Source organism: Ylistrum balloti, unplaced genomic scaffold (genome assembly GCF_031769215.1).
Source record: "Ylistrum balloti isolate Yb309-2 unplaced genomic scaffold, AGI_CSIRO_Ybal_v1 Utg370910, whole genome shotgun sequence".
Taxonomy (NCBI): Eukaryota; Metazoa; Mollusca; class Bivalvia; order Pectinida; family Pectinidae; genus Ylistrum; species Ylistrum balloti.
In genome coordinates, this window is record NW_026782516.1 from 220331 (window position 1) to 242873 (window position 22543).

A 22543-nucleotide genomic window follows, 5' to 3' on the forward strand; every position below is an offset into this window, starting at 1 on the left:
TATGAAAGTCTGAAGTACACCGTGTTTGAATCAGTATTTCAAGCATATGTGGTTGGAAAGGGCAGGGAAATAAAACCTGTCACGTAAATTACCGCTGTATTTATTTCCGATTAATGCGAACCACAAAGTGTAAACTATTGAAAATCCTAGAAAAACAACAGTAATTAAGTTAATCTGTTTGGCGGATTCTAGATTGTCACGTGGTATAGGATTATGTAGGTCAAAGATTGCATTCCTAATAAGAAATATGCCAAAGAAAGGAAACAGCCATCTGTTTCGATATATTTTCAGAATACAGAAGCTGGGAACTCTCTTTCACTGAAGGTATTTATAGACTTTATAACAGTGGTTTCCAGAGTCGGCTACAATCACGTGACCGTCGTCTGTGACCGCCAGTCCCTGCGGTCCATAAAGAGGCTCGGCGGAAGAGTTGACAAAACTGAGGAAAGATCCGGTGCTGTCGAAAACCTGAAATATAATAAATGATATAAAGATAAATGTCATACCCAAGTCAAGCACGTGTACAAAACATGTTTTAACTGTAACTAAGACCATGGAGACCTGTGAACTTGATGTATTTTGTAATTGGTCTATCCAGAAAATCCAACTATTGACGAAAAGTTATATTTCCAGAGAAAAACAGTATTCTGTTTTCAATGTCGCCGTTCATCTTTTGGATTTTAGGATAACGTGAAGCCTTTAAAATCCTCTTCCTAACACGTTTACCGCAAAGGATGTACTTATTGTGTTCTCTAACTTTCTGTGGTAATCACATTGACAAGCCGCAAGCAGAGATAGCTCCATCGCCTAGCCCTTCTGGGATATTATAACAAAACAACATGCTTACTACCATCAGCTTTGTACAACCTTTGGGTATTGTTCAGTCCCTCTGGGTTACTATATAGATTCCAGAAACATCGATTTAAGGTTTTATTGGCAGTTAATGCTTAGGTTGGTACAACTGTAAACCACAGAATATGCAATGTTACAGACGAGCGTGTAACAGCAAAACCAGGCCTAGCTGCTCACGAAAGCAGGGTAAACAATGGGCGTTACTTGGAGGGACGCCATATTGTTGATATCTTATTTGAGTTTAATATATAAGAGTGTTTTACATTTGTGTAAATGTCATGTTGAATTTTCTTATGTACGTCAATAATTAATATTTTTTCGGCAAATACCGAACTAAGCAAATCATTTGAGGGTTTTATGTTTTTTTTACATCCCGACATGTATAAGATTAGTGTTACAGGATTTTATGACGTTGGCATCTTAAGATAGAGCAGTGATATATTTAAGACATATTAGCTAACTACTATTAAGTCACCAAGGTCCTGCTTACAAAGAATATTAATACTAGTTTTTGTTGTCGCAATATATCGACAAGAAACATTATCAGCTTTCATATACCGATTCCTCATCCTACCTACAACCCAGACGTCCATGGCAATGCTTATCTTTACTTCATGCCTAGTTGAATGGCTTTGTGTCCGCTTTATTATTAAATATTTTGGTTATCCAGCAAACGGTTTCTTCACTGTCCGCTCGAAATCTTTTGAAGGGTTACCGCTGATCAGACTAACATGAAAGGTTATCAGGAAGTGACCCCTGACCTAGTACGTGTTTCATATTCCTATGTACGTGTAATAATCCCCGGTACTGATACCTATAGTTACTTGGTTTATTGTCTATACTTATAGTGTATCGCTTTGATATCATAACATAAATCTTATTCACCTGTACTTTATTATCTTAGTTACATTTGTAGCGATATCATAGCTAGTAGTCTAGTGTTAAACCCGATATCATCATCATCATCATCATCATCATCATCATCATCATCATCATCATCATCATCATCGTCATCATAATCATCATCATCATCATTGTAATTTCTCAAAATCTCAAAAATTGTACAGTTATGTCCAAAATCACACCAAGAAGTAAAAAATGCACATAATCACCATATCGGCATGTTGGTGAGATATTTACTAGCTATAACACATAATTGACCCACGATAGATCATCTAGCACTTGTACTTTGTCCGAAAACCTTAACATTGACACTATGTCACAAAAATAAGGTACTTTCATCCAAAATTAACGCAGTTCTCAACTAGTAATACAAAACTTTACATCTACAAAAGTATACATGAGATGGTCATACATATATGATGTTATGAAACAGAGATAGCCTAAAAGCGTGAAACAGGAAAAGCCTAAAAGCGTGAAACAGGAATAGCCTTAAAGCGTGAAATAGGAATAGACTAAAAGCGTGAAACAGGAAAAGCTTAAACGCGTGAAATAGGAATAGTCTGAAAGCGTGAAACTGGAAAAGCCTAAAATTGTGAAACAGGAATAGACTTAAAGCGTGAAATAGGAAAAGCTTAAACGCGTGAAATAGGAATAGTCTGAAAGCGTAAAATAGGAATAGCCTAAAAGCTTAAAACAGGAATATCCTAAAAGCGTGAAACAGGAAAAGCCTAAAAGAGTGAAACAGGAATAGCCAAAAAGCTTGAAACAGGAATAGCCTAAAATTGTGAAACAGGAATAGTCTAAAAGCTTGAAACAGGAATAGTCTGAAAGCGTGAAATAGGAATAGCATAAACGCGGGTACAATTTGATGAATAAGAAGAACTTTACAGATATCCACTGTATGACATCATAGTGTATTGCCTTCTTCCTGGCTCATTGACCTTATTTATGCATCGTTTTAAACAAAAATTCGTTAACATTCGGATATGATTAAATTCAAACAAATATCGCAATAGTGCATTTATATCTGAACTGCGACTGAAATAATATGAACAGGAGATCAGATGTGCTATTATCTTCATTGGTTAGATTTTTTTCAACAAGTTTTTGACAAGATGTATTTCAAACTATCAATACATACGTTTGTTATATATACTTGAATCATTTAAAGATATTTAGTTTGCTTTTATTTCCACATAAAGGCTTAAAAGGACATTTTGTCGGTCCAGATATTTTTATCCAATCAACGAGTCAGAAGTTCTCATTTCTTGTTGCAATAAAAGATCAATCGACCTGTTATTCAATGCGATCACATATGCAGTTTGTTGGTTTTGTTTGCTTTTCGGTTTAACTAAGTATACCACCAATGCTCCTATATACGTAGACAGGCCCCAATTCACCTGTACCACGGTCTAAGGTCCCCGTGGGTAAGACAAGTATTTATGCAGTGCCTCCCCTACGATTCTCTTATCTATACTTTACCTGGATCCGTGAGTTTCCCCAATCTGCCACCAGGATGTTTCCATTGCTATCTACCGCTAATCCGGTGGGAGCGTTGAATTGACCGTTGCCTTCCCCATTTGATCCGAAGCTACTGAGGAAGTTTCCCTCACTGTCAAACACTTTAATGCAGTGGTTGTGGAAATCTGAGATAAGTATATCGTTATCCTTGTTCACAGCCACGTAGTGTGGGCCTGCGAACTGCCAGTCATTGTTTCCCCGAGATCCGAACTTTGATATCAGTTTACCGTTAGATTGAAATATAAAAACACAACTTCCTTTATTATCCACGACAATGATATGTCCGTTCTTGTCCACGGCGATCCCCTTGGGACCCAGTAGTTTCCCGGTTCCTATTTTGTTAACGTATTTGCCCTCTGGGGAAAACACACTAATCCACTTGTTGTCATAGTCCGCCACTAGGTAGTTACCGTTCAGTGTGGCAGTCACTCCTGTGGGTCTTTGGAGCTTTCCTGCCACGCGACCTGGAGTCCCGAATCTGAGTTTACAATCGCCGATTTCACTAAACACCTGAACACACTGGTTGTTACTATCAGCTACAAGCGTCTTTCCTCCCACCACACACACACCTTGTGGGTTGGTAAACTCACCCTTATTTCGCCCTTTGATGCCAATCCTCATCAGCAGGTCGTCTTCGATAGGATTGCTACGACGGTTTGATCCATGTGACCTTGAACTTGATAGACGTTTCGTACCCTTTTGTTTGACAACGGTTCTCGGGATTTTTGACGAACTACCAAGATGATCAGATCCTTCATCAGCACCGGAAAGAGCCCTGATTTTGAATGGGGAGCCCCGAATATGTTGACCATAAAGCTTGACGTCAAGCTCATAGACAGCCTCTTTTTTAACAGTATACGAAATTTCGTACGTGCCATTCTGGTGATCGATAATTGCAGGAGACTGTGAATGTCCGGAATCATCACGTATTTCGGCCGAGAGAGATGCAAATCCTATCTTTATTAACTCCCCTTTCCTGTCCTTGGTTGTTACGGTAATTATAGAGGGTCTTCCGATGTGACATACCTTGAGGCCGTCACCACTTGCAACTGTCTCAAACGCTATAGCGCTATTACTATTAATATTTCCTACATTAACCATTAGCTTTTTTAGACTCTGGAAGTGACTTGGGTCAAAAATCAAACATTCATTCTCCTCGGGCTGAAATTGAAGTCTAAGAGCTGGAAGTTCTTTCAATTTTTCCGACATTTCTTTCTTTATAAGCAATATTTCTGTTTCACTTCCACTTTTTAAGGTTTCATCAGTCACATCACAACAGTTAGACATTCTAGATAGGATACTCTCTAGGCGCTCTTTTTGGCCTTCAAGAGTAAGTCTTTTGTGGTCGTAAATCGTCGCTAGTTCTCCAAGAAGCGCGGTTTCTCTCTCTTCCATCATTTTCCGTAGATCGCTAAATGCAGTTTTGATTTTATCCTCCGCAAATGAGTTATTTTCGTGAAGATTTGCTGTAACTGATCCAACAGTTTCGATAGCTGCTTCCAAATTAGGAATCTGGTCTCTCGCTTTCGTCACCAAGTCCTCTAATTGACCTTTCTGGTCTAAAATGGCCTCCTCAAGAAGCATCGTCTTGTGACCAATGTGCTCCACATCTGTGCAATCTTTGCACACGGCCGTTTCACATGCACAGCAATAGTATAACAGAGAATTACCGTCATGGTTAGGACAGACAAGCGTCATATCGATCGATTTATCTGCGTATCCTGTGACGTCAGCTAGCAGTATGACGTTGTGCTCTTTCGTTAGGTCCTCGGTCTGATGAGAGTCGGTGCACTTTTCACATAAGTAATCTCCACATTCAACACATTTAGACATGGACGTCCCGCTCTCCTTACCACAATCCCGACACACCTTAGGGTTTTCAATCACCTCGATCAAATTCGTGATGAAGAAGTTCGATTGAAGAGCTTCAACGCCCTCTTGTGGTAGTATAGACTGTTGTCGGCAAATGGGACAGGTTATGGAAAGACTTTCTGGTGGGATGTAGCTATCCAAACACTTCTGACAGAATGTGTGTAGACAGGGCAAGACCTTCGGTGATATGTATCTCTCCAAACATATCCCACAACTAAGTAACTGTTGGTCAATCTGACGCATCACCGAAAAACTCTCTGCCATGATGATTCGAGAGTTACCTCCCTTTGGAAACTGAAAAAAAAAAAAAAAAAAAAACATTGTAGTATATTTTGCTGAATCTCATCTAAGGCCGGAACGAAAATTAATCGGAAACTTGAACTATCCAATAACCAATGTAAGCTTGTATACATCAAAAGCGATGAGCTGTACTGATTTGGTAATATTATGTAGTCTGCCTAATGAGTAAGTGAGGACATCTTATAAGAATCGATGGGCTTTCGAGATACCTTTATATCTCGATAGATTGTGTGGTGCACCAAGGTCATTACGTACACATGTATCAATGTGTGACAATTCAGACGCTTACAAAATCAAGTTAAAAATCTGAACGGGAAGTCATTGTAGTGATTTATCTGAATTAATTAACTTTATTTACCCTCGGTATTAGTGTGAATGTGTGTGTGTCCAATTATTGTGTCATGGAGTCCTCCACAAAGGATATGTAACAATAAGATTAATATGAATTAAAATGTATCTTTGTATTAAACTATCAGCTTCTGGGCACATTAATGTACGACAGCTTTACACTTAATACAAACCAGTAAGATTGGTTTTGTTTATAGAAAATAACCATTCATCTTTGTATAATTCTCGTTGCGGCAATCGAGGCCCACAAAGGCACTAACATTATCATCTGCTGGAAACGTGATCTGTAAGTTCTAATCTGTCAATAACACATCTTTGTCCGCAAATATAAACCGGGGATTTCCTAAAAATATGCATTTAATACTCTTATTACCGTGCTAGATGACAGCCAGTGGATCATCACTGACTTTGTTCACAGCCCACGGGGAAACGGTCAATTAGCGGTCATTGTTTAAGGTCAGAATGCTTTCAGACATCTATTATGATAACCTGATCTGATCGTTACCCGATGACCACGGTATAGGTCTACAGTAAGATGACTGATATATCATCATCCTTCCAAGAAAGGTGTAGCCATCTGAGTGTGACCAAGTTCGTTACATCACCACTGAGACATTGTTAGTTAATCTAATGGTTCTATCAACTTCAATTAAGTGACTTGCTTTTATAGTCTGTCAAAATTTTATACGGAATAGCTTCCTGTACATTTACGTATTTTTTTTCTTTTGACATAAACATGCAAAGAGTAGGAGACATGTAAAAACGTAATTTTATATTACCGGAAGTGAACGGGTAACAAGACCGAGGTATAGTCACAGATCATGATAACTTTGTATGCTTGAATGAGATTCTGTTTAACTCGAGAATCAAAATATAGGGTGTAATTTTTCAGTATGTACTTTGTGCTTTGATGTTGTATGGTTAATTACTGAACAATGCATGAAGATTTTTATCTGTCATTTACCTTAGGGCATTTGAGTGTTCCTGAAAGACGCACACAAAAAAAATCCCTACAAATTCTACTGTATGTTTTCACATCCAATGATGACTTACATTTGTAGTGAATTGAACAAATAACATCAAATTTATAAAACACATATAGAAAGAATTATTCCTATTTTTATTAAAAGGAACCAATTTTTGTTGAAATACTACATTATATTTGTAAATATCATAATTATTTTATACCTATATTTCACACAAGTGTAGAAATAGGGGATCAATACATACGCAATGTCTGTGTTTATGCTGAATCCTAGTGGTATCCATTTTAAATGTGGTTGTTTCATATAATCACACTCGTAAATACGCTCTTAGATCTCTAAACATCAATACGAATTAGAGCCGACACCGTCTATTACATGGTCAGTTCAAAGGTTACTGGGCGCAATATCTAGTCGATTCTGTGTCTTAGGATAATAAACACCAGTAAAACAGAAATCCCGTATCAATATAATGTTATATATAGGTCTTAACACATGTTCATTCTGTAGATACTGATGCATTTCCTATGTCGACTTGTTGGTATAAACATTATGAGATGACATTTATTGGTGAGGCCTCACACGGGAAAATGTCTGAAATGTTCATTAATAGTTTTTTTGTAACTAAAAAAAAAAAAAAAAATACGAATAGAAAAAGGTAGTTTGATGGCAGGAGTTAATTTTTGAATGTTATATATTCTTGCGGAATTTCTTATAATATTACAAGTTAATCAAAAAACAATAAATATTATAAGATAAAATAGTTGTTTTAAGTTAAGATTTTAAAATATCCTTTCGAATGGCCCCTAATATTAGAGACCGCCATGATAAGATGGCCATCAGTCAAGTCACATGTAACCCCCGGCCCTGGATCACATCAAATTCTGGTCGGTGACTAATTACTCTCGGTTAAAACTGTGATGGGCTAGCCAATCATCATTATAGCTGTATGTAATCTGTCAATAGATGTCTACAATCTCCAGAAAAAACTCAAATATCCATGTATAATCAGCCTGTTGATCAAAAGACAATAATAAATTAACGAACACTGGACATTTAATTTGACATTGGAGACAGATCGCATCATCCACCGGTGAAATTGTAAATTCTATAATGATATATAGAAATGACAGATAGAAAAAAATATGAAATGTCTGTTGATTTCAAATAGAACAAAGGCGATTATGTCTTAACAATAGAAGATAATTCTTCAAAGTAAAAACGAAGCATTTAAACATTAATTCGTGACCTGCATAAAAAGCAATGAATGTTTCCCCGTTACCATCATTTAGAAGGTTATTTGTAAATGTTTCCGATTGTTCTTTAAAAATCTTGAATTAGATGTCAAGATGGATCAAGATTATAACATGGCAAATAAAAAATACAATTAAGTTTGAAGGAGATGTTGGCTGTCAGGTTGTCTGACTGAAATACCGGCATAGACATATTGTAGCGTTATCAGATTGTACGCAATATATTGACGTTATATTTATCAGATATCAAACTCTTTCTATGTGTGTGTTGTGGTTAAAGAAATTGAACGTGATTAAATCATCCTCATTCTAAACAGATTCTGCTTGGATATCTCGGCCTGCAGCAAAGATAACATGACCCAGCTACTCCAATGTCAAATGAAATTCATTTTGTATAGACATATCTCAAGAAAACGCCTGTTTGCAGCAGAACCTTTCACACGTCGGCAGATTATTGTTTTGCATGTGTGTATGCTGATATCCCTTTTGTGTTTCACTGATATATACATAGACTTTTAGGAAATGTGTTGGAATACAATCAATGGATGTTGTAATTGAACTTGCTACCGGAACCGGAAGTAGGATCTGGTCCAATTCCATCTCGCGTGATTTGAATATGGTAATATAAAAAGTATGGCAAGATAAATATATGCGGCAGATAGCCGATATTAACTGTTAATAGAGCACTTCTAAATCATCCATAATAATCATCCATTCTGTATCTAGAAAATAGTTACTAATCACAGAAAAATATGTATGTTACAGTGATATATAGTACTGTTCGGTAGTTTGATATGTAGCCTTTTCGCACGACATAAAAAAACCATGTAGGAGACATGTGTCATACTTGTATCTGTTTGTATATTTTCCTTCGTGTCATTCTCATAATGCTCCTTTCCTTATGATATCTATTTAGCGTCAAGCATGTTGACGCATAGCTACATGTACACACGAGTTTTGTGCGTGAAGCCATGTTTCACGACAGGAGGATAATCACGGTATTGATTAGCCTGTCCACCACATGTTCGCGTTTCTCTGTGCGATGTGTGAACAGTTCACGACATTGCTTTTGTCAGTGTACGATGACATGATCTGAAAAAATTATATAGTACAGTTTTATCAAATATGAAAGCAGTTACCTTGTTTTGACTTTGTCTCCGAAATCCGAAACGTCCATGTTGGAATGGTCTTTTATTCTATAGTAAAGCTGGCGTTCCAATATTATAATATTATAAACAAAGATATTATAATATTATAATGGCATGAACGGCGCCTGGAGGCAATTTGTACAAATAACCGGTACACAAACAGTATCAGAAATGTCATTCATGATCACGCCAATGTCCTTAATGTGCATATGTATTCCGGAAAATCAATTTTAGAAAACACATGTGGAGGGCTTTCGGAATGCCGGTTTCAGAACATGCACCGAAACAACTTGGACAGAAATCAATACTCAGTACGTCACCAATCCTTGAATTTAGTCCTCTTGTCTAAGATCAATACACCAGTCTGGTAGAAATACACGATGTATGAACATCCCGAAACATCTTCAGACAGACACAGAATCTACAAATATTACGCGGGAATGTTATATTTTAATCCCGTGCTACACTCTCAACGTGAATAATTCAGGGAAGGAATTCATCGATCTCTGGTACAAAATCGATCGATACCCTGATTCAGCGGATTTAATTTGAACCACTGCCTGCCTTTACAGGTGCTCGGTTCTGCAAAAGATCACTATGGTACAAGAACTGCTGAACAAAGCTTACATTAATGTTGAATACGTATTAGATATGTGAATTCATACTCTTTCATTTCTAAATTATTTTCTGTGTATACATTTCACCATATCGATAGAGTTGTTGACGATTTGTATTTTAAGGTATCACGTCACCTGTCTCCCCGATATAGCTTCTATCCAAGGTAATTGACCATGACAAGGTATATAGGTAAAAATCAAGAAATGCAATCCATTCGTAAAGATACCAGTATCTGATATTAGTATACACTTAATGCTAAATTGATTAATATCTTTTAAATATACCAATTTGTACGACAAGCATGTCTATAGAGTATCCACATCCTTCCTCCGGCGATAGTGATGTACCATTTACCTACGCTATTTCTATTAATGTCAGTAAAACGTCTGTCAATCTGATCTGAAGCTCTAAGTGGACTCACTGACATTAAAAGTCCCAGTCGTTAGTGAAATGTAATGACTTTAAGTGATTCCTTGGATCTGTAAAATTGAAGTCACTGCTGCATGACAGTTAATTACAAAATGTATTATTTATGATTTTTTGGGGATTTACATGTAAGCTTTCAATGAATACGGACATAACTCAGTGTGTAAAGGTCAAAAACCGTTTATTTTATTATATCAGTGTTCTTTTCTATCAAATCAAAATATAGTGAAAGTGCGCCGTATTAGTAAAAGGAAAATAAGTGACATCGTCAGAGTTTGAAAAAAAACCCAAACAAACAAAGCAAAACTAAAGACTTGGGAAGAGCTCACTCAGTATCCGTATATGGTATCCCGTTCACACGTGCTGTGCAGCAGGAGAATTATGGGAGCCATTATCAAGTGATTATGGGACAAGGGACCCAGACGAATGTATCTATACATAACACCATTGTACAGTACAGTAAGAGTAGGACATAGAAGTTTAAGTCACAATTAAGAATATTAACGAAAGTTTGCCGTCACAACAGCGAAAAAAACACACGTGATTGATGTCTGCTAGTCCTGCCCACTGAAAGAGGCGCTCGGCTTTGTTAATGTCAACTACGACACCGAGATCAGATACACGAGGACGTGTGATGAAGACGAGGACATTCCATCCCACTGCCAGTTTTATACAAACCTATGCAAAACGTTGAACTTCTTAAACCAAGATATGAGATTTCCTTTACTTCACCAATGAGGACTAGTACTAATTTTCATTCACATTTCCATATCGCTAGATTCTAGGAGTTGTAATGATACACCACACCAACAGCTCAGAAAGTCGATGACGCCGTTCGATTGCGACATGCTTACGTTTCAAAAAAGGTAACACAACTATATTGTTGGCGTGACCTTTGCGGAACAACATGCGAGTTTGTTTCTGAGCAAATAACGATATAATAATCCCTTCCTGGGGGAACCGTTAATGTAGCTGTATTCATGGAAGTGTTGAAGAAAGTCTGGTCAGCAGCATTTATCACTTTCTAGACATTTTCATTGGTTTCAGATGGATCAAATATGATCGTAGGCAACATTCGTCCTAGACTCATGCAGACACAATGTCATAATGAAATAAACGGATATCCATGACCATTTCTTATATGGATTGTTTGCACGTCGATAGGAATTAGACAAAGATTACTGATTTAAGTGTTGGTACTCTTTCATTCCCTAGACGTCTTTTCTTTGACAAAGAAGCGTTTCAGTCACGTGGTGTGAATGGTCTATACTATCAAGAAATATCGGTGTGTGTTTAGCAGTGAAGTCCTGTCATACTATTGTGCAGAATTTTACCAGAACTCCAAAATGTCGAAATCTGTGCTATTTGTTCCAGGGGAACCTGATATCCTTATCTCGAGACTGATAGACTATTATATATCATTCTTATCTGAGAAACGTATGGCCTATCTCGATATTTTGGCATCATTGTATTGTCATCATGGAAACCACAATTTTAATCAAAAGATTATCTTGCATGGAACAACCGGAAGTATTCGTATTGTAAAGCTGGCAATCCCAACTGTCCCACAGTATGGCAGATTATAAATTGCTTTTTCAGCTTTTATGATCTTGTCTAGACAATACCTACGCAGGGGAAATCACGTTTCAAAGAAAATTAGCTGATGTTTCGATTAATAAAATGCTATGTATGCTCAACACATGTCTGCCTCAGACAAGTTGTGGTTGTAGATTGAAAGTTGTGGTTTTTTTTTTTAAATTTCTGTCCGTTTTTCACGTTACCCCCTCAATATTGTTCAGTGTTCAGACAAACCGATTTTAGTGAATCAAATATCAGTTAAATACGGATAAATCTTTTTCCTTTCGGTAACAAATCTCCTAGGAAACAAAACTTTCGACACTCCTTTGCATGGCTGAAATATGTTTTCTTCAGAGGAAACCTATTGCTATGCTACAGAGAATTTGAGAGGAAAACTGCGTTGTAGCCAAGTAGATAGGAGACATGACGAGAAGGGCAGGGACATGCATCCAGTAGGTCCACGCTATTATTGTATGACAAACCCGCGCATCTGCAGTATCTGATGTACCATTACAACACCATTTGACAGTATCTTTCAGATATAGATTCTAAAGATATAATGCTAAAATTCTATGCTGAAAACGTTTTCATTTGTGTTATTAATTTCTAAAGTGAAGTAGGTCCCCAGGTATCATGGCGGAGAATTATATGTAAGGAAGTCAAAGAACATGGGAGTTGAACTGTTTCCTTCCTTTTTATCAACAAGGAATTGAAACGAACAATCTCAACTCCGGAATACGGAACAAACACTCTGATGATCCTGAGGCATTTAAATTGTGGAAGGTGAAGTTCATACCCTCAGGAAGTTTTCATGACAATCCACAATCCCATAGAAAGTTTTCAAATTATCTTTCATATTAAAACTTCTCAGTTAAAATTCGGATCGTAATTGATGCATGATCCCTGTGACAAGTGTGCGACAAAGACAGGAACATTGAAATAGACAGGACAAAGACTGGGACATTGAATACGTGAGGACAATGACTGGGACATTGGATTAGTGAGGACAAAGACAGGGACATTGAAATAGTGAGGACAAAGACTAGGACATTGAAATAATGAGGACAAAGACTGGGACATTGAAATAATGAGGACAAAGACTGGGACATTGAATTAGTGTGGACAAAGACTGGGACATTTGATTAGTGAGGACAAACACTGGGATATTGAAATAGTGAGGACAAAGACGATGACATTGACAGAAAGACAAAGACTGGGACATTGAATTAGTTTGGACAAAGACTGGGACATTGAAATAGTGAGGACAAAGACTGGGGCATTGAATTAGTGTGGACAAAGACTGGGACATTTGATTAGTGAGGACAAACACTGGGATATTGAAATAGTGAGGACAAAGACGATGACATTGAAAGAATGACAAAGACTGGGACATTGAATTAGTGTGGACAAAGACTTGGACATTGAATTAGTTTGGACAAAGACTGGGACATTGAATTAGTGAGGACAAAGACTGAGACATTGAATTAGTGAAGACAAACACTGGGATATTGAATTAGTGAGGACAAAGAATGGGACATCGTATTAGTGAGGTTCTTTCTTTAGTTATCATGACGTACTACACACTGTTAATGATATCTATAAGTGACAAGAAAACATTGATATCCATATCTTATCTCCAGATAACAAAAAACTTATAATATCTGTTTACGTGACAAGTTGTGTCAACATGTTTCTAACATGTTTCTAACGGATGTCGAATTTGGTTTTCCAATTATTATTATTAAACAACATTCGCTATGTATGGCAATGGTAAACGATAGGTCAATTTCTTCTCAATATGGAATCCATAACAGACTTTAAACCTTACCGGCCATTGGTGCGGTGTAGCTGAGGAGACATGGTCAGTAGGACGCCGATATCACTTGGAGACCGTTAACATGAGGTCCTCAATCTAAAGGTGACCAGTACATATATCTATAGATAAGTTAGTGTCTAAATTTATACTGTGACGTATTCTATTAGGATACGTTACAGGATGTTAACTTCCTTCTACTATCAATAAAGTCATCTTCCGAAAAACGTCAATCGCCTACCGGTTTTATAGTACCCTTGTGACACATTGACCTTTAACTCTTAGTTGTGACTTTGTTGGGTTTGACCACATGAGAACCCTCCATGAATAAAAACTTACAAGTCAACGAGTCAACATGTTGTCTGCACAAGTTGTATATGTTACTTATTTTAAGCATTCTCTCAAAGGGTTGTAAATGAATGGAACTCACTACTAGAGGATATAGGCAGGCACCAACATTCAACACCTTTGAGAACAGGCTGGATAAACACTGGAGAGACGGGGTTCATAATATCAGTATAAATAAATCCTACGTACCGTCCAAAAGCGACCAATACAAACTAACAATTAAGACGAATGATTTGGATCTGAATATAGAGGTCTAAAGTCCTGAGTTCAGTAACGACTGAGTAAGACTAAGTAAGTAAGTAAGTAAGTAAGTAAGTAAATCAGGCATGGATATTCACCTGTAGCTTGTACATACAAGCTCTTTTAAAACATCTAACCCATGAAATTAGAGATAATCAAATAAGACAGAACTATGGTGTGATTTTAATTCATTATGTTATTATCTTATTTTTATATCTCTAAATAAAAATAATTTTAAAATAAGCTATTTACATATTTGTTTCTTTTTGACAGCATAGGCGTCACCGTTTGCTTTTAGCCTCTAATGATATTACAACAAAGTGCATTAAAAGCAGAAGGGATCTAGAGGGGTGGATCCAGAATCGATTAAAGGACATGGACGTGAAACAAATATTTCACCTCCTCATTGTTCACCGTAACGGCTATAAACTATTATATAGATTTGTAAACACAACGTGTGGAACGGAAGTTGCAGCTTCTTCACCACACATTATACTTATTGTTTACAAAGCTATGGTACGTGAATTTTTACCACAAGACGTAATTCGTGGAGGCTTAGATTATTACAGTCTGAATTTTCATCTTTACAAAAATGGAAAATATTTTTACAGTCGTTTTCCGTTTCTGGTAAGGGACGGGTGTTTAAACACTACTGAAGCACATTTCATCACAATGTCTCCTGTTTGTTTTGTGTCACCGTATGAATGAGCTGTTACTATTAAGGACAATATGAGAAACTCTGTAATGACATATCTAAGTACTTATAACTCTTGGTTGTTAATGCACGTCTTACAGAATTTATACCCCTGACTATTTAAATACATGTACGTATGTACTGAATATACATCGCCAAACTTCATTAAATGTGACATCCGGAACAAAACAAATTAAATCAACAATCCCATCGGGAGACGTGCCCTTCCCACATCATCATGTCCTTCCTATATGTTTACTCCATGGATACTACGCCGGATATGGAATTGACTTTCCTGATTTATCTACACACCCTACTTAAATATGTTCCTGACTATGATGTGTTATATCTATAAGAAGGTAATTTCTAAACAAACGTTTTCTGTCACCCTTTAACATTCATTCCTATCGTTAAAGTACATGGATTTCAAGATTGTACAAAAGACACACAAGTGAATCTTATCTTTGATATAAATGAATTTAGAATTACATACTGTAGAACCAGACAATGAAGTTAACTGCATCATACAACTGTTTCGTCCCTCAAAGTCTCGTCAGTGATGATAAGGGTCTAAATTTTGTAACCTAGGAGGCGACTGAGGTAAACCGATGTTTCAATCTAGGCAGGGAGTGCACTAACTTAAAAATCAAATAGATTTCAATATTTTTCCTATATCTGATAATTTAAGAATAACGTAAAGTACATGTATTTATTCTGAACGACATTCATTCGTTGGTATCTGTGTGGCATAGAAATCAACAATGAGACAGACGTGTGGGGTTTAGAAATCAAAACTGAGACAGACGTTTGGGACCTATAAATCAATACTTACAGACGTTTGGAACCTAGAAATCAACATTGAGACGGACGTTTGGGACCTAGAAATGAACACCGAGACAGACGTGTGGGACCTAGAAATCAATACTTACAGACGTTTGGAACCTAGAAATCAATACTTACAGACGTGTGGGACCTAGAAATCAACATTGAGACGGACGTTTGGGACCTAGAAATCAACGTTGAAACAAACGTTTGTGATCTAGAAATCAACATTGAGACAGAGGTGTGGGACATAGAAATAAACACTACGACAGACGTTTGGGGTTTAGAAATCAAAACTGAGACAGACGTTTGGAAACCTAGAAATAAACAATGAGACAGACGTTAGAGACCTAGAAATCAACATTGAGACAGACATTTGGGGTCTAGAAATCAACACTGAGGCAAACATGTTGGTTCTAGAAATCAACATTTGAGACAGACGTGCGGGGCCTAAATATCAACATTGAGACAGAGGTGTGGGACATAAAAATGACCACTACGACAGACGTGTAGGGCCTAAAAATCAACACTTAGACAAACGTATGGAGTCTTTAAATCAACACAGACACAGACGTGTGGGGCCCAACAATCAACGCTAAGACAGTCTTGTGGGGCCCAACAATCAACACAGACACAGACGTGTGGGGCCCAACAATCAACGCTAAGACAGTCTTGTGGGGCCTAACAACCAACGCTAAGACAGTCTTGTGGGGCCTAACAATCAACGCTAAGACAGTCTTGTGGGGCCCAACAATCAACGCTAAGACAGTCTTGTGGGGCCTAACAATCAACGCTAAGACAGTCTTGTGGGGCCCAACAATCAACGCTAAGACAGTCTTGTGGGGCCCAACAATCAACGCTAAGACAGTCTTGTGGGCCTAACGATCAACACTAAGACAGTCTTGTGGGGCCTAACGATCAACGCTAAGACAGTCTTGTGGGGCCTAACAACCAACGCTAAGACAGTCTTGTGGGGCCTAACGACCAACACTAAGACAGTCTTGTGGGGCCTAACAATCAACGCTAAGACAGTCTTGTGGGCCTAACGATCAACACTAAGACAGTCTTGTGGGGCCTAACGATCAACGCTAAGACAGTCTTGTGGGGCCTAACGACCAACACTAAGACAGTCTTGTGGGGCCTAACAATCAACGCTAAGACAGTCTTGTGGGGCCTAACAATCAACACTAAGACAGTCTTGTGGGGCCTAACAATCAACGCTAAGGCAGTCTTGTGGGGCTTAACAATCAACGCTAAGACAGTCTTGTGGGGCTTAACAATCAACGCTAAGACAGTCTTGTGGGGCCTAACGACCAACACTAAGAGAGTCTTGTGGGGTCTAACAATCAACACTAAGACAGTCTTGTGGGGCCTAACGATCAACGCTAAGACAGTCTTGTGGGGCCTAACAATCAACGCTAAGACAGTCTTGTGGGACTTAACAATCAACACTAAGACAGTCTTGTGGGGCCTAACAATCAACGCTAAGGCAGTCTTGTGGGGCTTAACAATCAACGCTAAGACAGTCTTGTGGGGCTTAACAATCAACGCTAAGACAGTCTTGTGGGGATGAGATTGAGAAGCCTCAAGCGTGAAGTCAGCAAATCAACACTGGAACAGGAGTGTGGAGCCAGGAAATCAACAGACAGTCTTGTGGGGATGGGTCACAAACACTGGAGCATAAATGTGGATCCAATACATCAGCAGTAGGATATAAGAGCCAATAACTCAAAGCTGGGACATGTCCTAGGGACAGAAGGGTGAAGCCGGGAAATCGATACTGGGACAGAATTGTGGAACTGGGAAGTCACACTGGGAGAGACGCATGAAATTGAGAAGTCTCAATTGGGAAAGAAGCGTGAAGTCAGCAAATCAACACTGGGACAGGAGCGTGAAGTCAAGAAATCAACACTGGGACAGGAGCGTGAAGTCGGGAAGTCAACATCAGAACATTAGCTTGAAGCCAGGAAATCAACACTGGGACAGGAGCGTGAAGCCGGGAAGTCTACATCAGAACAGTAGCGTGAAGTCAAGAAATCAACACTGGGACAGGAGCGTGAAGTCGGGAAGTCTACATCAGAACAGTAGCTTGAAGCCAGGAAATCAACACTGGGACAGGAGCGTGAAGCCGGGAAGTCTACATCAGAACAGTAGCTTGAAGCCAAGAAATCAACACTGGGACAGGAGCGTGAGCCGGGAAGTCTACATCAGAATAGTATCTTGAACCAGGAAATCAACACTGGGACAGGAGCGTGAAGCCAGGAAATCAACACTGGGACAGGAGCGTGAAGCCGGGAAGTCAACATCAGAACAGTAGCTTGAAGCCAGGAAATCAACACTGGGACAGGAGCGTGAAGCCGGGAAGTCTACATCAGAACAGTAGCTTGAAGCCAGGAAATCAACACTGGGACAGGAGCGTGAAGCCAGGAAATCAACACTGGGACAGGAGCGTGAATCCGGGAAATCAACACTGGAACAAGAGCGTGAAGTTAAGAAATCAACACTGGGACAGAAGCCTGAAGGGAGGAAATCAACACCGTGTCAGTAGTGTGAAGCCGGGAAATCAACACCGGGTCAGAAGCGTGAAGCCAGGAAATTAATACTGGACACAGAGAAGGATCATGTATTTAACTGTACGTTATGCCGGAGACAGTCATATAAAGTTTCATCAATAATTCATATTCGTCTATGCAAGGGTAAGTGAGACGGCAATAACATCATTTCAGAGCAATTAGAAATTCAATTTGTGATCACGGCTAGAGGTTATGTTAGCACCAAAACAAGACTGTTTTATTGGTCTCTGGGAACGATTTACTTGGCTGTAGCGAAAAACTGAGGGAAAGGCTGAAATACGTGAATTATCACTTAAACTTATTTTTTAGATAAGCTTGTTGGTGTGTAAAATCCCTGTACCAAATGACAGCATATCAAGATTTCTTAATAAAATAAATAATTCAAAATGACCAGAAATGATATTATTCTCGAGGAAGGAATTCTTGTCAATGCTGTTTCCAGTAGAACTTCATGGCAATAGTTAAGAAAGAAGTGCACGATCATACAATTCGTGTTCACTCGAATATCTTTATAGGACCATATAGGTAAGATTGAACAGACGGCTATATATTATATGGTTGGCTAATGAAACGGTAAGTTTAAACTAATTGGTATACAGAAGTGTAATTCACATTATGCTATGTTAGAGAATGCTCCCACTTAAGTTGCTAGGATAACCACTACGGCAAATTCATATAGATATGTTTTAATACACGACACCGTTCATAGCAACACTTATTTCGGTAAACACAAGATCTTGTGCGACAAACAGCACGTGTGGTGACTAAGGAAAGCACAGGTAAGCGCAGGTAGGTAACAGCTGGCCAGGTAATACAGACATAACACATGATAAGGTGACAGTGAAAGTGTCGCATTCACAGTATTGTTAGATGCAAATAAACTTTCTATGTGTGAACATATTGATGAATATTTTTTCGGGTTTTAAGTAAATACAGACACAAAATGAAATATTTCACCTCAGGAATCTGTAGTCTCCAAAATAAAGACAACAGGATTAACGTGTTCCTTATCTGTCACATCATATAATTCTGAATAGGAAAGGCTATATAAATATACATGTACAAACTCTTTACTCAAATATTCCATCACCTAGTATGCCAGCTAAATCCTATTATGGAAGACTTGTTCTTTAGAGTCAGCCTCTCGCCCCTATGGACTAGATGCAGCAAAGTGCTGATTGACCATTATAACAGGTATATTTCACACTTGATAACAACCGATAGGGATAAACTACACAACAACCATTTGAAATAATACTTGAGACATGTTAGAAATATTTAAAGCTTCATATGTGATGTGTTATGAAAAACATAACTAAATACTTTCAATATAATCAATAATTTATATAATCAAATGCTTTATAAACAAATAAATAACAACATTAAGATAAAACAACAAATGTCTCTATAAAGGGATGCTATAAAACACGTGATGGTCTACATCATTTTTAACGAACTTACCTAATAATGGTGACATCCGATCTGATTGTCACTATATCAGCAGTCAGGCCGTTACTGCCGAACTGGCCGGAAGTTTGTAAATCCTCACCAGTGAAACACTTGAGTAGTTTTATGTAAGAGGACTTGTCTCTGAAGGCATCCTCTGCAACAACGTTTATAGCCAAACCAATGAAAGCACGATGGCGGAGGTACTGCGCCAGAGCTGGCAGTGCCAAGCCCAGAAATCAATGGGCGACTCTATAAGCGACATCCATTACGGTCTATAGCTGGGCTGTATACCGAACCCGGTCTGATTGGGGTGATTCATGCATATTATTGATTATTTCTGCAAAATGGGGATATATGTAAGCTGCAGTTGTGTTGCTTTATTATTTACTATTATAAAGCTTTACAATAGGAATAATATCAGTTTGGCGTGGCATCCACGTGCATGCGGACGTGCACATGTCACATGAAAAGTACACGTATTATGTAAGACCTAATATGAACGGTTTGGATTTCTCTTTGCTTTTGTTACAAATAATTGGAATTAGAGAGTTATGCATGTATATGTTTGAACAAGAATGGTAAATTAGTCCCATTCAATATATCTGGAAGCCCTTGGGGATAACAGTTACATAGTAGCATTAAGCATGTATGTGTGTGTCTGTTGCAATATGGAATTCATGGTCGGTAACATGCAGAATATTTTACAGCGTCAGAAGGAAACATATAATCCCATTCCAGAATGTGTACTGATCACATACATGTTATTCCGTATGCTTACGTCAATGGATGTGCACTTTCACGTGTTCCCTTCAATAGTAATGTAAACAAAGTTCATATAATATCTGACAAGCACAAAGTGCTTACCAATTTATACCAGTGATCATCATCACTTGTCTGACATTATAGTATGCCAGATAATACCATAACCAAATGAATATATCATATTTTGATAAGTGAATGGCGATTGGTATGCAAATTTTATGTGTCACTTTTTGTCACATTTAAACCCATATCTGCATTTGTCATTAGCTTAATGGAATTTTGGAAGTGCGTTATCCGTGTGTTTTGTATCATATAACTGTTGTCTGGTATTTGCTTTTAGAATGTGCAACATCATTTTAGGTCACCAATATCCAATGACAGAAATGACTTCCATCGGGTCTAAATCTGTCCGAATCCGAAAGTGATACAGAGAGCAAAGGCCGACGAAAAAACTCAGACTCAAACTTTACGAACACCAGGTCTCGGTTACCCAAGGTTGGTTTAGGGATAACTAGCGGTTAGCGAAAATATTCAAATATGAATTTAACAAAGTTGGAAACATTCTCTTTCATTTCACAACTTTAGTTTTGTTGAGACTGGGAAGATTGATATTGTTTACTGACAGATTTTTGTCATCGGCAACATTTCTTTTTCACTACCCTCTAACCCTTACTCTAACTATGCTTAACAGGGGCCAGACAGCTACCTGATGGTACACACCAATATATACCAATATATACAGATTCGTTTGACGGCCCAGTGTTCTGTATATCTATTTAACTGGCGATAAACCACGCACTAATCAATAGTTCAGTTGTCCGTTAAATCTGATGATATAAAATGATCTGCTTTCGGACATTTATATATATAGAAAATAATATTAGGAATATAAAGACAAAGATAAGTTTAGTAAATTGGAGTACTTCAATGGATATATAGTAAATACGCTGAGGAATACGAATACAGCAAATTGCAAATGTCAACTGGAAACTACTTTCACGTTGACATTTATTTGAAATAATTAATTCTTGAACAGCCAATGAATTATTAATCATGTTGGATAAAATTCAATCGAAAATATCGAAGACCGACCATTCTCTAACGATAGTCTAACATTAGTGTGAAGTGTAAAACACATCAATAAAGGATGTTTTCATCGTTAGCTTCATGGTCTTCATGGCAGTGACACCAGTTTAACCAAACATCATACACTGTAGGCAGTGACACCAGTTTAACCGAACATCAAACACTGTAGGCAGTGACACCAGTTTAACCGAACATCAAACACTGTAGGCAGTGACACCAGTTTAACCGAACATCAAACACTGTAGGCAGTGACACCAGTTTAACCGAACATCAAACACTGTAGGCAGTGACACCAGTTTAACCAAACATCAAACACTGTAGGCAGTGACACCAGTTTAACCGAACATCAAACACTGTAGGCAGTGACACCAGTTTAACCGAACATCAAACACTGTAGGCAGTGACACCAGTTTAACCAAACATCAAACACTGTAGGCAGAGACAATTAATGTCAATATATCGAAGTGTTATCCTTTCACTGTAGTTGTCTCTCTCATTTGTCAGTATTAAAATACCTATATATTTCCTGAAAATGACCTTTGATATAATCAAGACAGAACTTCTTCCAGAGTTGACCGTGATACCTTCTAAGACAATTACTGACTTATATTCTATATATATATGTTATATACAATTTACCACAGTCGGAATATTTATGATTAAGATTTTGGACAATGGAGGAGTTTGAAAAAAACCCATGAAAACACCAACATGTCAACATACCTATAATCGAAACTCAAATTCAATAAAATAGGACGACACTCGCCATGTAAACCTTGGTCAATCCAAGTAAGTAATGTCAGGTTCTCAAACTATGTATACAACAAGAAAAAACCCTAAAAATAACCAGGCAAATTAACAAGCGTCAAACACATCCAGCTTCATGTCGCAAAAAATAAGCACGGAACTTTATAATCTCTAATAGCCGAAGTGGATATATAAATATGGTTACAT

General features: G+C 37.9%; 1 protein-coding gene across 1 annotated transcript; it reads right to left on the reverse strand.

The window, feature by feature from the left end:
- Positions 1-315: 315 nt before the first annotated feature.
- Positions 316-20060, reverse strand: LOC132559420 (tripartite motif-containing protein 2-like). Its single transcript, XM_060224033.1, has 5 exons — positions 20033-20060; positions 19754-19895; positions 17946-18189; positions 3238-5442; positions 316-468 (listed from the first exon to the last, which is right to left on the reverse strand). The coding sequence occupies exons 1-5, from the start codon at positions 20058-20060 to the stop codon at positions 316-318; spliced, it is 2772 nt and encodes a 923-aa protein (XP_060080016.1).
- Positions 20061-22543: the final 2483 nt, after the last annotated feature.

Bases quoted from the DNA above. Each gene is read 5' to 3' on its own strand.
- LOC132559420 (XM_060224033.1), bottom strand. From the start codon at position 20,060: ATGAATCACCCCAATCAGACCGGGTTCG. The intron at 5,443-17,945 runs GTTCAAGATACT...TTTTTTTTTCAG, and splicing joins GTCCCAGTGTTGATTTCCTG to TTTCCAAAGGGAGGTAACTC. The intron at 469-3,237 runs GTAAAGTATAGA...ATTATATTTCAG, and splicing joins GGGGAAACTCACGGATCCAG to GTTTTCGACAGCACCGGATC.